At 40.6% G+C, this 16308-nt stretch overlaps 1 protein-coding gene across 4 annotated transcripts in view; it reads left to right on the top strand.

Annotated features, from left to right (window-relative positions):
• Positions 1-16308, top strand: part of TENM1 (teneurin transmembrane protein 1) — a 318181-nt gene that overhangs the window by 268110 nt on the left and 33763 nt on the right. For all 4 annotated transcript variants that reach the window (XM_088173259.1, XM_088173258.1, XM_014886212.2 and 1 more), the window contains one exon: positions 1108-1262. In XM_088173259.1, the coding sequence (XP_088029385.1) occupies positions 1108-1262 (155 nt within the window). The remainder of the gene's footprint in view (positions 1-1107; positions 1263-16308) is intronic.

The raw sequence follows: 16308 nt of genomic DNA, 5'->3' as shown, positions 1-16308 counted from the left end.
CATTTCTGTGTAGCAGAACATAAATTCATTATTGAAATAGCTTGGCTGTGCACAGCAGCTGCTATAATTGCAAAGTTATGCAACTTTAATTGGGAAATTATGAAGTAGTTTAAAGCAAGAAATTGAGCAGTTTTGGTAGAAAGGATTTCACAAGTCTAACATGAATAGAAGTGCTCTTCTAGTTATATTTTCAGTATTTGAGGGATATAAGATCTTACTTAAAGTTCAAATCTAATGCAGGAAGAACTCCAGAGGAGCTGTTAGACTGGGGCAGAACAAGACTGTGGCATAAGCTGCTGGTGGGAGAGAGCATCCCTTCCATTCCTCAGTTGCCCCACTGAAATACAAAGGACTGTGACCTTTTCTGTGCAGAGCCCTGGCACCTGAGTTCCATCCCTCCCATGCAGTGCAGTGCTGCAGGAGCTGCTGCAGATCCAGGAGTGGGAGAACTGCCCCAGTTCCTGCTGGTGACCACAGCTGTCATGAGCCTGGTTCCAGTGAAAGGACCATCATTTTGGGCAGCACTGCACTGTGGTACGTCCTGCAGCACAGTTGCTCCTTCTGCCTGCTGAGCAGAGCCTGGTCTGCACCATTTGTATGTAGCCCCTATCAGAACAAGTCTCTTAGTCCTTCTGTGGATGTTTCGTCCTTGTTCAGACATTCATCATTCAGAGAGTACAGCAATTAAAAAATTTTCTCAGCATAAGAATGAAAAAAGTGAAATGAAAATGAAGAAAAACCAACTGTAAGATAAGTTTTTAGAAAAGCTAATATTGCCCACTTCATGATAGACATGAAGTTACTGAAGAACCTTGTTCTTTGTATGTAAAATTACATTAAAAGCAAAACCTCTGGTGTTTTGTTTTGTTTCATCCTCACATCTTCCCTCTGTCTCTTCAAAGTCAAAGCTAATCTGATAGAGGGGTATGAACTTTCCATATACAGTTTGTATAAGTCTCAAATAGTAATTGTTGAGAAAAAAAAGTCATACTTCTTTAAATCAGCAGATTTTCGTGGTCTAAGAAGAGAGGAAACATTTTAAGCTCATATTTTTTAACCAAGATAATGCCAGTACTAACACACTTTTTACCCTTCCCCTTCATCCAGGTATCACTGTAGATAAGCACGGATTTATTTACTTCGTTGATGGTACAATGATACGGAAAATTGATGAGAACGGTGTGATCACAACAATAATAGGTTCAAATGGCCTCACATCAACCCAGCCATTGAGCTGTGACTCTGGGATGGACATCACTCAGGTAGACACCTCGTTTTTATGTGTTGTCAGTTTGATACACACTATAGAGACAGATCACTTTCTTGTGCCAAGATTGTACATCAAATATGCTGGATGAGCCATATAGTTCTGAATGTACAGTATGGAGTAGTTCTTCCACTCACATGACTATTTTAAGGTGCATGAATGTAAAACTACACTTGATTTCTTTTGCCAGGAGATGGCCTGTGAAGGTAGAGAGTTTCTTATGTAAAGAATACAAAGTGCTTTAAAAAATCACTTGCTACTCTGAGATAGATCTTCTAAGAAGGTAATCAGAAGTTTAAAGTGCTTTCCTTTAGTCCAGCATGCAGACTGATTTGCTTGAATTAGTAAATGGAAAAAAATAGATATTCTGTTTGCATCTAAATCTGTTCTAAGTCATGGAGGAGCATTAGAGTAAGTAATTACACAACAGCAATATTGTGGTGAAACTGTTGCATTTCAATTTCTCAAAATGCTTTTCAGTTCTTATGTCAAGAGCAAAAAAAAATAGGAATAAAAGAACTTATCACATTCTAGTTTATGCTAAAAAAGAAATATGGATAATCATGGAGAAACATAAATTATACTCTTGACTAGTCAGTGAGCCACACCTAGACACAGCACAAGGAAGGACTTGGCCTTTGTCAAGAAATAATTGAATTAATCAGCTTCAAAACAGGGGAGAAGCTGTACTTGAAAAAATCTTGAGGCATTCAAGTGACATACTAAGCTGTTATGGACTGTGTCGCTAATAACCAGGGTCAGGTTAATTTTTCATTTCATTTTCTCCCTGCCCTTTCCTCTGTCCTTCACAATTGGAGAGTCACAGTTAAAATACAATGTATAACAATGGTAAGAGCTTGTTGCTTATTTATAAGTAGATTTTGAGTAATAGCAAATGACTGTGGTCTTGAATTCACATACCTGAAGAATGTGGGGTCAATGTTTTGGTTAGTTCTTATCAAATTTCACAGGGTCAAATGAAGGGATCAAAGGCTGCTGTCACTCAGGAATTTTATTACTAGAATCAGAACAGGAACGACTCTGTTTTCCATTTCACATGTCACCAAATCACAGAATTCTTGTAGTTCAAAGGGACCTCTGAAGATCACCCAGTCCAACCCTCCTGCCAAGGCAGGGTCACCTGGGGCAGGTGACATGGGAATGCACGCAGGGGGTTTGGATGTCTCCAGAGAGGGAGACTCCACAACCTCCCTCTGCCACACTCAACGTAAAGAGCTGCTTCTTCTTCCTGTTGAGGTGAAACTTCTTTTGCTTTTGTGTGTTTCAGTGGACTCTGTGTTTGCAAATGTGGGGAAGGGAACCTCAGCCTCTCTCTTCCCTGTTCTAAGACAGACAGTCCTTTGTATTCTCTCGGGTCCAGTTGATATGTAATTATTCCATATAAAGCATAACAGGGTCAACTGGCTTAGTTGTGCTAAACCCAAGCTTGAATTAGCCTGGTAATTGTTTTAAGATTATACAGCTTCTGGCCACCTTGGCTCTTGCTTTGGCCCCTCGCCTTAGGCCAGCCAGTCCTGCAGGTGCTGAGCAGCAGCTGACAGCCAGCAGCATTCCCACTCCACTGCTGCCCACCAGCTGCCTGGAGCACATTTACTTGCTTCTTGGATACATCTAACAACTGCCTGGGGCACCCATAACCAGATTAGATATCTCTGAGGTCAGGGAAGGGTGCCAGGTGCGGTGTCTGCTCCCTGCCTTCTCCTTCTGGATCTGCACTCTTAGGCTGTACAAATAATTGCTTTATTTGTCTAATGTGATATGTATTCAAATTTTTGCTGATTTTGCTCAGTAAGAAAATATCTCACTAAATCTCAAATAGGGAGTTGTAATAGTTTTCATTTCCTTTTAAAAAATGCAACTACGTGTTAGCAAATAAGTCTCAGCAGGGGGTCTGGCAAATTTAAAAATAAAATTATTTATAAATTAAAACTAAATTTAAAAAGTAAACATTTTGGGCTGAAATCAAATATGCTAAATTTGTAGATTTAAATAGCCCTAAAATCCTAGTTCTTCATAGGTTGGCTACTTGCCAGAAACAAGTTTCATTTACCTCACCCTACAACATAGTTCCAATGCCATGGAAGCTGGTGTTCTGCAGAGTCATAGGTAAGAAAAAAGATGTCAGAGCAAATCATTCTTCATTCATCTGGGGTACAATCTCCTTTTCATAGAAGCAGGAATAAACAATTTTTTTTTCCATGAACACTTAAGGTGTTTCCATGGTGCAGGAAAATATGGCTTCACATTTCTCAAATTTTTTCAATTTTCTCAGTGTGCTGGGAAGCTAAGATATGGTCTTACCCATAAATTAATACAGTCTTCAATTAAATTGTGAATGCATGACAGTAAATATTCTAAAAACACATAATAAATTATGGCATATAAACATGTCCCTAGAAAAGGGGCCAGTCTCATTTTCTAATGGTAGAAATACTGTATAATTTTTTGTATATTTTTCACTGGTAAGTGAAGTCACAATGTGAACACTCTGCAACATAAAGCCTTTGGAAACATTTCTTGTTTGGAGGTTTTGTTTTGAGAGGGTTTAAGTAAACCTCTTTATTGAAATTTTTCAGAAAATCCACACCTTTGAGGTATTTTGCATGCACAGTAAATCATAGACATGGAATAAAAACTGAGAATGCATGTTCTGAAAAGTAATTGTATCAAATTTGCTCAATCATCTTTTTCCAAAATTGTTGCTGATAACCAGAAAAGCCTCTGAAATAATCACATCCACTTGAAGTCAAGCATGTCAGTCTGGAATTATATCAATGAAAATAATGGAATGATATTTTCACTTAGAAACAAGTGTATATCCTTGCAAGACTGCTGAGTTTATTCCATAATGGCACAAACATAAATGAAAAATTAATTTGGCCCATCTCCACTTAAATTAGTTTTTCACTAAGTTACAAATGGCATTTAAATCAAGAGAATGTGGGTTGCTCACAAATTGTGTGTTTAGAGAGACTTATCAAATAGGTTAATAAAATCATTTCTCAATGCTAAATTTGTTCTGACAGTAAAATCAACAACTTGCCCAAAATCAGTATTTCTTTATTTACTGAAGTACAAAAATGTACTCTTGGAATAAATATGTAGAGTAACTGTCCATTGCAAACACCACCGTAAATAACAAGCTTTGGCTTTAAGGCATTCACTTTAATAAATGAGTTGATTATGGAAGGGTTTAATCATTTGTTCGAATATCAGTTTTCATGGTATTCTTGGTAATAATTATGTGTTCGTTATTTACCTCCTTCTTAAGCATAATTCTGCATATCCTGCATTCATAACCAGGGGAGGAAAGGACAGATAGGGCTGAAAAGATTGTATGTTGTGGCAAATAAATGACCAAGCTCTGACTAATTACTTTGATCTCTTTGGTGGGTTAAGAACTGGCTGGATGGCCAGGCCCAGAGGGTGGTGGTGAATGGTTCTGTATCCAGCTGGCAGCCAGTCACCAGTGGTGTCCCTCAGGGGTCTGTGCTGGGGCCAGGTCTGTTCTATATTTTTATTGATGACATGGATGAGGGAATTGAGTCTTTCATTACTAAATTTGCAGATGACACTAAGCTGGGAGCATGTGGGGCAGAGTCCAACAAGATGAAGTTGAACAAGTCCAAGTGCCCAGTCCTGCATTTTGGCCACAACAACCCCCTGCAATGTTATAGGCTGGGAGTGGTGTGGCTGCACAGTGGCCAGGCAGAAAGGGACCTGGGGGGACTGACTGACAGCTGAATGAACATGAGCCAGCAGTGTGCCCTGGTGGCCAAGAAGGCCAATGGCTCCTGGCCTGTAACAGGAATAGTGTGGCCAGCAGGAGCAGGGAGGTCATTCTTCCCCTGCACTGGGCACTGCTGAGGCCACACCTTGAGTGCTGTGTCCAGTTCTGTCCCCTCAGTTTAGGAAGGACCTTGAGACGCTTGAGCGCGCCCAGAGGAGGCAACGAGGCTGGGGAGGGGCTTGGAACACAAACCCTGTGAGGAATGGCTGAGGGAGCTGGGGTTGTTCAGCCTGGAGAAAATGAGGCTCAGGGGTGACCTTGTCACTCTACAGCTGCCTGAAAGGAGGCTGTGGTCAGGTGGGGGTTGGTCTCTTTCTCCAAGCAGCAACTGACAGAACCAGAGGACACAGTCTCAAGCTGAGCCAAGGGAGATACAGGTTGGATATTAGGAAAAAGTTTTTCACGGAAAGAGTGATAAAGTATTGGAATGGTCTGCCCGGGGAGGTGGTGGAGTCACCATCCCTGGCTGTATTTAAAAAGAGATTGGATGTGGCACTTGGTGCCGTGGTCTAGTTGAGGTGTTAGGGCATGGGTTGGACTCAGTGATCTTGAAGGTCTCTTCCAACCTAGTTATACTGTGAATTCTGTGAATCTAATACTTCACTGAAGGGATTGTAATCTGAATTTAGAAGGAAAGGGATACTCAGTCGAAGTGTTTATATGGTGCTCCAGCATTTTTAGTATTGTTTCAGCCTGTTCAGAATTTGGATGACTTTTCTTCTCTGCACAGATCATTTCAGTGTTCTTGAATTAGTTGATAGAGAGCAAAATGGCTCTTCAGAGCTATGTATGTGTATATCTATGTGTTTGTGCTCAACATTCACTATTGATGCCAGGACCTCAACAGACACCTACATGGTCATGAGCCACAAGTACCAAGGGAAGGGACTTGGATGGAGAGAGAAAGAAAAGAGATGAGATCATCATTCTGTTTCACTGCCTGATGACTTTACACCAGAGGCCTCTGTAGATTGCCTTTTATCTCACATGTATACACTCTCTTTGTGTTTGCACATCCCTAGGATACACTGATATTTTTAGCTTGGTTATTGATAGCAGATGAGAACACATTGTCTGGATATGTGTCTGTCTGTCTGTATTCTTCTCCTCACAGTAAATTAACAGCTTGGGCCAATTTCAAACAAATGTGTAGAGAAACACCCGCCTTCACGGCAATTAAATTCCTACATGTTCCATAAAAATATTAATCCAGTTGGAGGACAGAAACCTAAAGTGCCCTTTCAAAAGGAAATATTGCAGCATAAGCTTTCTTTTAGTAAACTCCAGAGATTCTACTCAGGATGTAATAAATGCCCCATTCACAGGAAAATTTCATTTCGTGCTTGGATCTTATTTAACTCCCAAGTCAGTCAGCCATGCAACAGAAGTCCTTAGGAAACCAGACTTCATCAGATCCAGTGTTCTTGGAAGTTATACTGACGTTGTGGGAGTTTCTGTGTGAAAGTAAAAACACTACAGCTCATCTTGAGTGATAAACTTTGCTGTTCTGCTTCCATTGCTACAGTGAAAGCTGAGGAGAAAATTAGCAGATATTTCTACCATCTTGCAATTTCATCATGTATCTTTCCTCCCATGAGAAATGTGTGGGCTGAATTTCCACTGCTCCAAACCACAAGTCATTTATATCTGTGTGAATGGCTGCAGGTATTATTTGGGAGCTGTTTGAACCAACCTCGAGCACAGTCACTGTAAATACAGAGACCAAACATTTGCAAGTCAACAGAAAATGAATCCCAAGAGCTTTTTCTTTGCCTGTAACTATGGCCTTGTTCTTGTGCTTATATCACTCCCACTAGGCATTAGTCTGTGCTAGAGCAATAGCTCCGACCTGATTGATGGTGTTAATAACTGTCACCGCCATGTTCCAAAATGAAAGGTCTGGTTTGAAGACTTTTTCTTGACATTTGCACTTCATCAGCCTTTGTTCAGCAGTTCTCCACGTGAGGGAACCGTCTATATTGTGTTGCCTCACATAAACTTCAGTGACACTGCAAAATGTTTTGCTCCCTTACAAAAATGACAGCGTTACTTACGTAGGCAATTTGCTTGCACAGGTTAAATTAAAAGGCAGATTTCTAGAACAGAGTTTAAAGGTGACCCATGAGTGGCAGAAATGTTGTGTCCTAGACAGCCTGCTTTGAGTGATGGAGAAGAGAGGGTAATAAGTAATGCTGTTGATGACCTACTTGAAATAGTGAAGGGAGAGGCAGACTGCGGGGAAGCAGGAGTGAAGATAAACAGAAATGCTTGAAAATGTATTATATATCTCAAAAATGCAAACACTGACATTGCTCCCGCACTCACAAGTGCTGCAGGCACTCCCCAGAAGCATCTGCACAGGCACAATATGCTTCAGTGGCATTGTGGAAGCCTTTTGAGCAGAACAAAAAGCTCCCAGGATATGGTGACCTCACTTGAAAGCAGCAATGAGGGTCTGTTCATCAGAGCAAGCACAGCCTGAACAGCACTTTTACTGGGTACGTTTGGAGGAAGGAAAGAAAAATGTGAAAGACAAAAATATGATCTGATGACCAGGTGAGAACAAGTGTAGCGAGCTGCCAGCACAAAACCAAATTGATTCTAGGTTGAAGTACTTCTAAGCCAGGTTGAGAGTAGAATATTGCAGAGCAACTGCAAGATTACATGGGGCTCATTGATTAATTAATTAGTATTGTAGATCAGAACACACACTGTTCCTTTAGGTGTTTCTAATGTACATACCTGACATTATGAACTGCCTTCTTGTAAAAGCAGAAGGAAAAAAAGGCATCTTTTAGCACTAGATGTACAATATTCTAATTGTGCCATCAGAAAGGGACAACTTTATTTTCACTGTAGCAAAGTATTGCAGAACTACTACTTCTCTTCCTTTCTTTTTAGTCCTCTACCTGTGTCTTTTGATACATTGTTCTAGCTGTGAGTATTAATGCAGCATAAATATTTCAAATTGCTGAACAAAAGCACACAAAGCAGAAATAACATTTTATAGACCCTTTTATTTTATTTGTGGTCTTCCCTTACAGAAGACTTTCAGAACATTTTTCTTTTTGGAAAAGAACTTCATTATTTTTTTTCTGGGTCTTGCTGGATGAAGGAGCCCACAAAAACTGTTTTGTTTTTTTTTTTTCCAAAATAAAGTCATCTTGTTCTCCGGTTCTTTTTACTCTATTGCTTAATTTCATGCTCTTTCTTCTCTGGCTTTGCTGGAGTACCAGAAAAGATAGAGTGGAAGTCGTGGCCCCAGCAAAGTCAGCAACTGTTTTGTCACTGACTTTAGTGAAACCATGACTTTGCCAAGCTTAATTGAAAGGGTAGTGAGAGGCGAGTGTGTAGCAAGGAGTGAAAAAGAAAGTATGTGCTTCTGAGAAATAGACCAGAACAGGTCTTCACTGAGGCATTTTCAAACCTTTTCAAAAATGAGACATCCCTCCAATTAATTAAGTGTTACTCTTTGGAGACTCTAAGTCTGTACAAAATCATTCCAGCCATAATAGCATATGCAGGAACAAGCAGTCACTAGCATCCATACTTCGAAGCAAAACCAAGCTGAAAGCCTTTTTTAAAAAGGATCTTCAGGTATAAGGGCAAATAATATTTTCCCAGGGGTACAGGATCAGCTAAGTAGCCTGTCTTCAGCAGGAGCTGAGAGAAAAGAGGCTCATAGGATTAGGACCTCAGGTGAAAAAAGTCTGAGAGCTCATAAATCAAACTTGTAGGTGTATAATGTGATTTTTTTTTAATATCAAACAGAAAGCAGGCTGGTTTTATCAGAACTAATTTATATTCCAATCAAATTATTCTATCACTGAATTTGAAATATTAGTCATAGATGCAAGATAACGTCCAGTGAAGTCACACTGCAATTTCTCCGTTAAAGCCCAAATATTTTCTTTGTATTGGGCACCTGCAAAACAGCAATTTATTTCGCTTACCTGCCATAAATATTCCCTTACAACTGAGTAAAAGACTATGTACATTTTAATTAACTCATCCAGCAAGTGCATCCTTTCCTTTGATTGTTGAGCCAGTGCTAGACGTTTGATGGGGAAGTGAAGGAGACTCTGCTCATGATTTCCCTCTTACTTCCTGCTACACAGAGACAGATTCTAATTCTTTTTTCAAAAATTTGTTTCTAATAAACAACTGCAAGAAGGAAAAATCTTCTGAAGAACTGGATGACTGGTAAGAAGGGAGGAACTCAGCCCTGAGTCCAGGTGCTCTCAGTTCCATGCTTCCAACTAGAAGAAACCTCCACACTCACCAAACACTGCCTGCACATGCACAAAGCCCTTTCACATAACCACCCACCAATTCCAGGTCATCCAAGCTTCCTTGCCCCCCCCAGACTTTCTCCAGCTCACCCACCACCTGTGGCACACTGCCCAGCTCCACAAACTCCTGACCCTCTCTTAGCCATCTGGGAAATAGGTTCCTAGATGAGAAGCCTGTCTTATTTTGGGCTCTCCTGTAAGTCTTTCATGTGCAACTAACTTCTCTCAATGCTCCACCTTTTATTCCATATGTGCAAGTAGCTTTTGATTATCTCTCTTATCTAAAGATGGTTTCAGTACAATGGAGTCAAGTGGGTCAGTTATTTTTGGCAGAGGCCATCTCTACTGTGTTGAATTGCAGAAAATGTTCAGTACAGCTTTGTCAGACTGGTGAGAGTCTGCAGTGTGTTGAGATATATTGGTTACTATATCTGTCTTTTTTCTTGTGTTGCAGAGACATAATGGACAAAATGTAAGCTTGAAGGAGATATTGATACCTAATTTATTATCTATATGTGCACATACTACTGTGTCTGTATATGTACAGGTGTATGTGGTTTCTCCATAGACTGCTGAGCTACCATAAGTAATCAGACAGTGAAAGCTGGTCCCTGCCATCCTGAGCTCCAAGCCTCAAGTCAATCTGCTAAGAAGAGTGGGTGTTGGAGAGAACATGCAGAGCCAAGCCAAGCCAAGCAGGCCATGTCCCTCTTGTTTTAATGCAGTGGTTTATCCACATCCACTAGCAAGATTTGCCTGTGATTTAAGAGCCAGCTATTTTGATAGAGGCAATTCCTGCTTCAGCCATGCTTTTCAAAATTGTCAGGACAGGAACTGTGTGCATGTTGCTTTCCTCCTCTCACCAAGCAGCCCTTCACGTATTTATGGGCTAAAGGACCTCCCACAGATGTAAAAGGTTTTTTGTGTTATGAAGTGAATAACGAGAATAACTAAGCTCTCTGTGGAGCTGTCTTTACTGCCTCTGTTCCAAACCTTTCAGATTTCACATTGTATTCTGGTTTGGCCATTTGGAAATGCTGCACAGCCTTTTTTTTTTTTTTTTTAGAGAGGGCCCAGGAATGCAACAATCAAATGGGTTGTCACAAGTCTGGAGTCTGAGTACAGGGCAGGTTTGAGGGCAGCAGGCACCTGAGGTGTTCTGTCCTGCAGAGGTGTCACACCCTGCAGGCATAGAAATTCTTGCATTGGCTTGGTCAGAGTAAGTACTGTGGCAGGAGCTGCAGCCTGGGCAGTGACAACTAACAATGCCTGATTTTGCCTCTCTATGATACCATGTTTGCTGCAGCATCTTTTCTACCATTGGCTGTAACAAGGGAAAAAATAATATGTGTCAGCAGAGGAAAAAAATTGCAAATGTCAAGACAGAAATGGGTTCTACCCATTTGTATTATGCCACACAGAGGGCTTAAAGCCATGCACTATGGAGTTCAGGTCACAGAGACTTGCAAACATAATGATAGAGAGCACCATTTTATACAGTATGTTGCTCTGACAGTAACACATTTACAAACAAATTAGTTAAAAATGTCTGAAGGACATTCAGCTTTTACAAACTGGGCCTCATCTCCTGCTGATAGTTTCCTTTGGGATGAGTATGGCATGCAAAATGATACACTGCCTTGGAGAATAAATTTACGAAGTTTAGCAATGTAGGTCACATTGCAGAAAATCATAAATGTCTGAACATCACTCAGTAGCCATTCAATCAACTGCTCAAAGCAAAATGGGGAAACTGAACAGCATGTAGTTGTCTCTGGTGAGAACCAGGGAAAGTCATGATATGATGTAAAACCCTTTAGGTCCTTCATCTATATGGGTTTTTTTAATTCCTTTTTTCTTGCCACTTCAGAACTAAAATTCTTCGTCCATATCAGCAGTGATAATAAAACCAATGTGATTTTTGCTATTGCTACCAAGAGCTATAAGTCTGTTGGGTGGCTCATGAAAAGTATGCTAAAAATATAGGGAATCAGAAGAGTTCCAATGGTTGAAACTTGTATAAGTAGTCTAGTCCTAAGGAACTAACTTAATTTTGAAATTATTTTTGTATGCTTTCAACCAGCCAGAAGGATTTATGGTAGTTGCTTCATTTTTTTGTTTTTGGCTTGAAGGAAAAAAAGGACATTTTTAGACCTAGTACTTGCTAGGGATTCCTTTAACTGTCTGGGTCTAGAAGCTGCCAGAAACCTGAGATCCAGATATTTAGGACCTCACTAGATGTCGAGGGTCGTTCTGAAGGCCTCTAGGACTTTTTGAGGTATAGGGCCTTTCTAGACCTACAGCCTATGGAGCATGGCTAGAGAGCCTTTTAGAGCCTTTTCTTAGAGCCTGCCTAGCATTTCTGTGGAGCCCTTTGAGCCTTTCTAGGCCTGAATCCATTCTATGCCTTTGTAGATCTAGAACTCAGCTACTGAAAATCAAAAACTAGTTATTGATCTGACTACGAACCTGTTTCAAAACTAATTTCAGGTTCACTTTTTAAATCTCTTTTCTAGAGCTCTTTTGGAAGGCAAGAAAAGAGAATGCCACTCATTCTGTATCCAAGTTAATCCATCAAAGGCTTGAGATATGTTATTGAGTCAAGTGGCAGTTACTGAATTTTGCTTAAAAAATCTTTAGTCCTAAATGTTGTCATTGTAAGCTGTTCTGGCACAGTCTGACAATGGGTATCCAAAAATATGCATCACAGCAGTAACAAAAGCCCCGAACTGACAGAAATTTAAATCAAGAGTGCCTGCTTACAGTCTCAGACTAGAATCAAACATTCTCCAGTGCATTTTCTTGTATTTAATCAACATAAATGCTCACACAGAAGGGTTGCTGCACAGAATGCTGTTGTCTTGTTTGTTCTGCAAGATGCAAGGTGTCTAATCTTTTTTCTGTTAGTTGTTTGAAGTTTTACAGCAGTATGTGTTTGCTTTCCATTCAGCACCACAGCTAGTTTGTTTGCATTCGTTTACCTCAGTTGAAAGACCTATTGTGTAAATACTTGTGAAAGATTAGTTGCAGAAAATCAACTTGTGATAACAATTGATCTTGGTGCTAATTTCTGTAAAAGTAAGAATTCAAACTACTTCTTTTACTTATTCTGCCTATCAATTTTATAAATACGAGGGGGAAAAGATATAATTTAAAGATAATAATGAAACTTTTCTGTAACTGTTTTGTTTTAACTCTCTGCTACAATTTAGTAAAGAATTAGTTCACTCTTAGAATGGAATTTTAAAAGCTATTACTACTGAATTGCATAACATGGTAGGAATTTGCCATAGAAGATGCCCTGTCATAAGCATGAATTGCAGGATACCTATTTTTCCATCCTATTTTCTTTCCCTTGCAGAAGTTGTATTTGTGAGTTTAACTCTTAAGGGAAAGCTTAAACCACAGAAGTGAATTTGTATTTTCTTGTGAAAGCTGTGGAGTTGGCATTTGTTCAGATCCTTGTGGAAATGTGTTTCACAGCCGTGATCTGTCTGAGGAGCACTCTTAGCTCTCACATCTCAGCTGGAGACCTCCTGGCAGCAGCTTCTCGTCCTTTGCTTCCCCCAGTCCCACTTTCTGCCCACCCCTGGAGTTAAAGGACCTCGGCCTTGAGGAGCAGAGCTGTTGTCAGAGGTCAAGATGCTGCAGAGGCAGGCAGTTTCCTGGGCACAAACCTGCAGGAAGTTTTCATTTCAAGAATTTAATTTAAATTTTCACTTTGAGTTTGACTCAGAATTCAGGGAAGAGTCTGAGTATTTAAGTGATATATTCACAGTGGCTGGTGTTGCTGAAAGGCAGGGAGTTCGCCTTTTTCAGTTTGGGAAATTTCCTTTTATGTATCCTTTCATTCTTTCAGTTTTCAGGCCAGATGTTTTTATGAACCTCAGCAGTTATTGGGAACAAAAGACACAGTAATATGTTAGCTCCAGCCTCTCACTGTTCTCAAACTGTTCTTAATTACTGTCTCAATTAAAGCTTTTCCAGATACTCCTTTCACCTTATCTGCATTGGCAGCACACTGGCTTTCTGTATCCAGAATTTCTGAGCTCAAAACAGAGAGATGAAGCCAAAACTCAAGATTTATGCAACCCCACTTTTGTACCATCTTGTCTGACAAGCCCCAGGACCTGGAACTGCAAGTTACAAAGTGAGGCAGAATGGAGCCAGTCCTGTTATTAGCTAGATTTCCACCTGGTCCCATTCCCTCCTTTTGGCTGTGCAAATTACTTGCAGCAGCATGTTTGGAGGACATCTGTTCCCACTCCTGCACTGGAGACATGTTTGGGTTACATTCAAATGCATGGTCTATTTTGAGATATTTTAATTGAAGAGTCTAAGATTCCTCCTCTCAGAGGTACCAGTCTGTTCCAAATACTTTATAAATTCCTTCTGGGCATTTAACAAAGTGCTTCTTTCATAGCCTGTGAAAACCATGGGTACCATATTTAAACTACTTAAATGGCTTAGCAATCTAAGTCCCATTGATTTTCATAGTCACTGTGCTTATGTGACACTGGATAATATTCCCTCTATTGTTAAATAAAGATGATTTGAAAACTGTCCCCATAGAAATCAACTTTTCCTATCGATTTACTAGACCCTAGATATGGTCTTTGACGTTGTGAAGCAGTAAAAAATAACAAGAAATTATGAAACAAGTAGAGAGCTGGGAAATGAGAGCACAGCAAGTCTTGTGGACAAAGCAAAGACAGGCAGTGAAAGCTGTGAAGTGGTGCCTTTCCTTCATACTCCTGCAGTGGGTCCCTCATCAGCTGGAAATAATTGACAGCAAAAGCACGTTGGCAGGGAGACTCTGAGCCAAGATCCTGCAGGACTGGTGGCCTCAGACCTCTGAGCTGCACCTGGAAATGTGCCACAGCTGCTTACCCAGCCCAGGGTAGAAAACAGCAGCCATTAGTCTGTAAAACTCATTTATATGGGTTTTTCACTGGGGACCAGAGAGTGCAGAGAGCAATATTTGTGAAGTCTAGTACAGGGACTGCTATAGCTGAACTGTAAAATTCTGCATTTTATACTACGCAGCCTCAGAAGCAGGAGACACAACAGGTCCTCTAGCGTGGGATGAGGCTGTGATCCCACTGTAGGGAAGGGTAGGGTTCCCCAGTGTCAAACCACAGGACCCAAATTGTGTTGCTGTGTCATTAAGAAAGGAGAAAAGCTGATGAGGAGAGTTGACAGTGTCAGTGTCAACAAAAGGAAGAGCCCAGAGTGAGAGCAGACTAACAGAAAATGATGAAAAAATATCTGAGATTGTCAACCCAAAAAAAAATAGAGAAAAATATATGTAGTGAGACATCCTGTGAAGAGTTCACAGAAGCAGAACCAGTCTCCTTCAGCCTTGTAAACTACCAGCTCACTCCTAATAGCCTACCTGTGTGAGTCGTTCCTTGGAGTCACTTCTTTCCCAGGAGGTAGGAGAAAGAAGGGTTTAGGCAGGAAGAGAGAAAAATGCTATTTCGAAGGACATTGTGGTGAGTAAAAGGCTTTGGCCTGGAAACAACATCTGAAGTGAGTATGAAGAGGACCCATGGGAATGGCATGAAGCTGTGTCAGGGGAGATGTAGGTTGGATATTATGAAAAGGTTCTTCACCCAGAAGGTGGTCAGGCACTAGAGCAGGGAAGTGTTCAGAGCACCAAGCCTGACAGGGTTCAAGGAGCATTTGGAAAATGTCCTCAGGCACATGGTGTGATTTTTGGGACTGTGCTGTGCATGGTCAGGAGTTGGACTTGATACATGCGGGTCCTTCCCTCTCAGGATATTCTGTGATTCTTAAGATAAATAAAAGGAGATTAAAAAAAGGAAGTTAGTAGCAAAAGAGAAATACAGAAAAGACCATGAGCAGATGTTGAAGTGCATATCGTAAAGCTGAAGAAAGGCAGAGGTATCATAAACAGAATTGCTTGAAGCTGAGCAGCACAGATAGGAAGTAATCCATCAGTCAGGACTATCAGAAAAATTTTGGCATGAATTTCATGCTACGACATGAAATTGAATCAAAATAAACAAGCAATGCATGGCAAGAAATCAAAGTAATGGTGAAGCCTTTCTAGGGATTTATGCAGCTTCTTTTAATCCACGATAAATAAAACTTATCCCAGTGAAATTTACCCTCACAACCAAGCAGTTAAGCTCTTGCAACTGGCATTTGTAGACAAGGATAAATTTTTCGCTCTTTACTTGTCTTACTTTGATATGAACAGTATCAATTGTTTGATATGATTTGTTTAAAACAGTACCAAAAATGGCTCAGCCATCAAATGTCATGCAAAATGTGCAGAAAGTTTTTTCCATATCTTCAAAACAAAAAGTGAAGCAGTGTTCTTCACAAACTAACCCATGGATGTGTGTACATCTTCAGGCACGTATGGTTAAGTATATGTGTGGACTCTCCTAGCAGTACCATTAGGCAAAAAACTCAAGCTATTAATTTAGTTGTCAAGCTTTGCTGTGGGAAAATGGAGTGGGTTTGTGTGGCAAGGTTTGCATTAGCAGGGGGGCTGCAGGAATGGCTTCTGTGAGAAGCCCCTGTGTCCAGTGGATCCATGGCCAGCTGGCACCAAGATGGACCCAGTGCTGGCCAGGACATTAGCAGCAGTGGTAACACGCCTGGGATAATGCTTCTAAGAAGGAGAAAAAAGCCTCCTCGAGAGAGAGGAGTGAGAATATGTGAGAGGAACAGCTCTGCAGACACCCAGGTCAATGAAGAAGGAGGAGGAGATGCTCTAGGTGCTGGAGCAGAGATTCCTTTGCAGCCTGTGTTGCAACCCATGGTGAGATCTCTCAGTGAAAATTCATTTAAATTAAAGTCACCTTAATGCACTTTGTATTTTCCAGAACACTCGAAATGAAAAAATGTATTAGAAAGCCAGACTGGTGGATGTTAATTTTGCACTTCTCAAATCAGAGATGGAT

Source organism: Sturnus vulgaris, chromosome 14 (assembly GCF_052056855.1).
Source record: "Sturnus vulgaris isolate bStuVul1 chromosome 14, bStuVul1.hap1, whole genome shotgun sequence".
In the NCBI taxonomy this organism is placed as follows: Eukaryota; Metazoa; Chordata; class Aves; order Passeriformes; family Sturnidae; genus Sturnus; species Sturnus vulgaris.
This window is presented reverse-complemented; position numbering and strand designations above follow the sequence as displayed.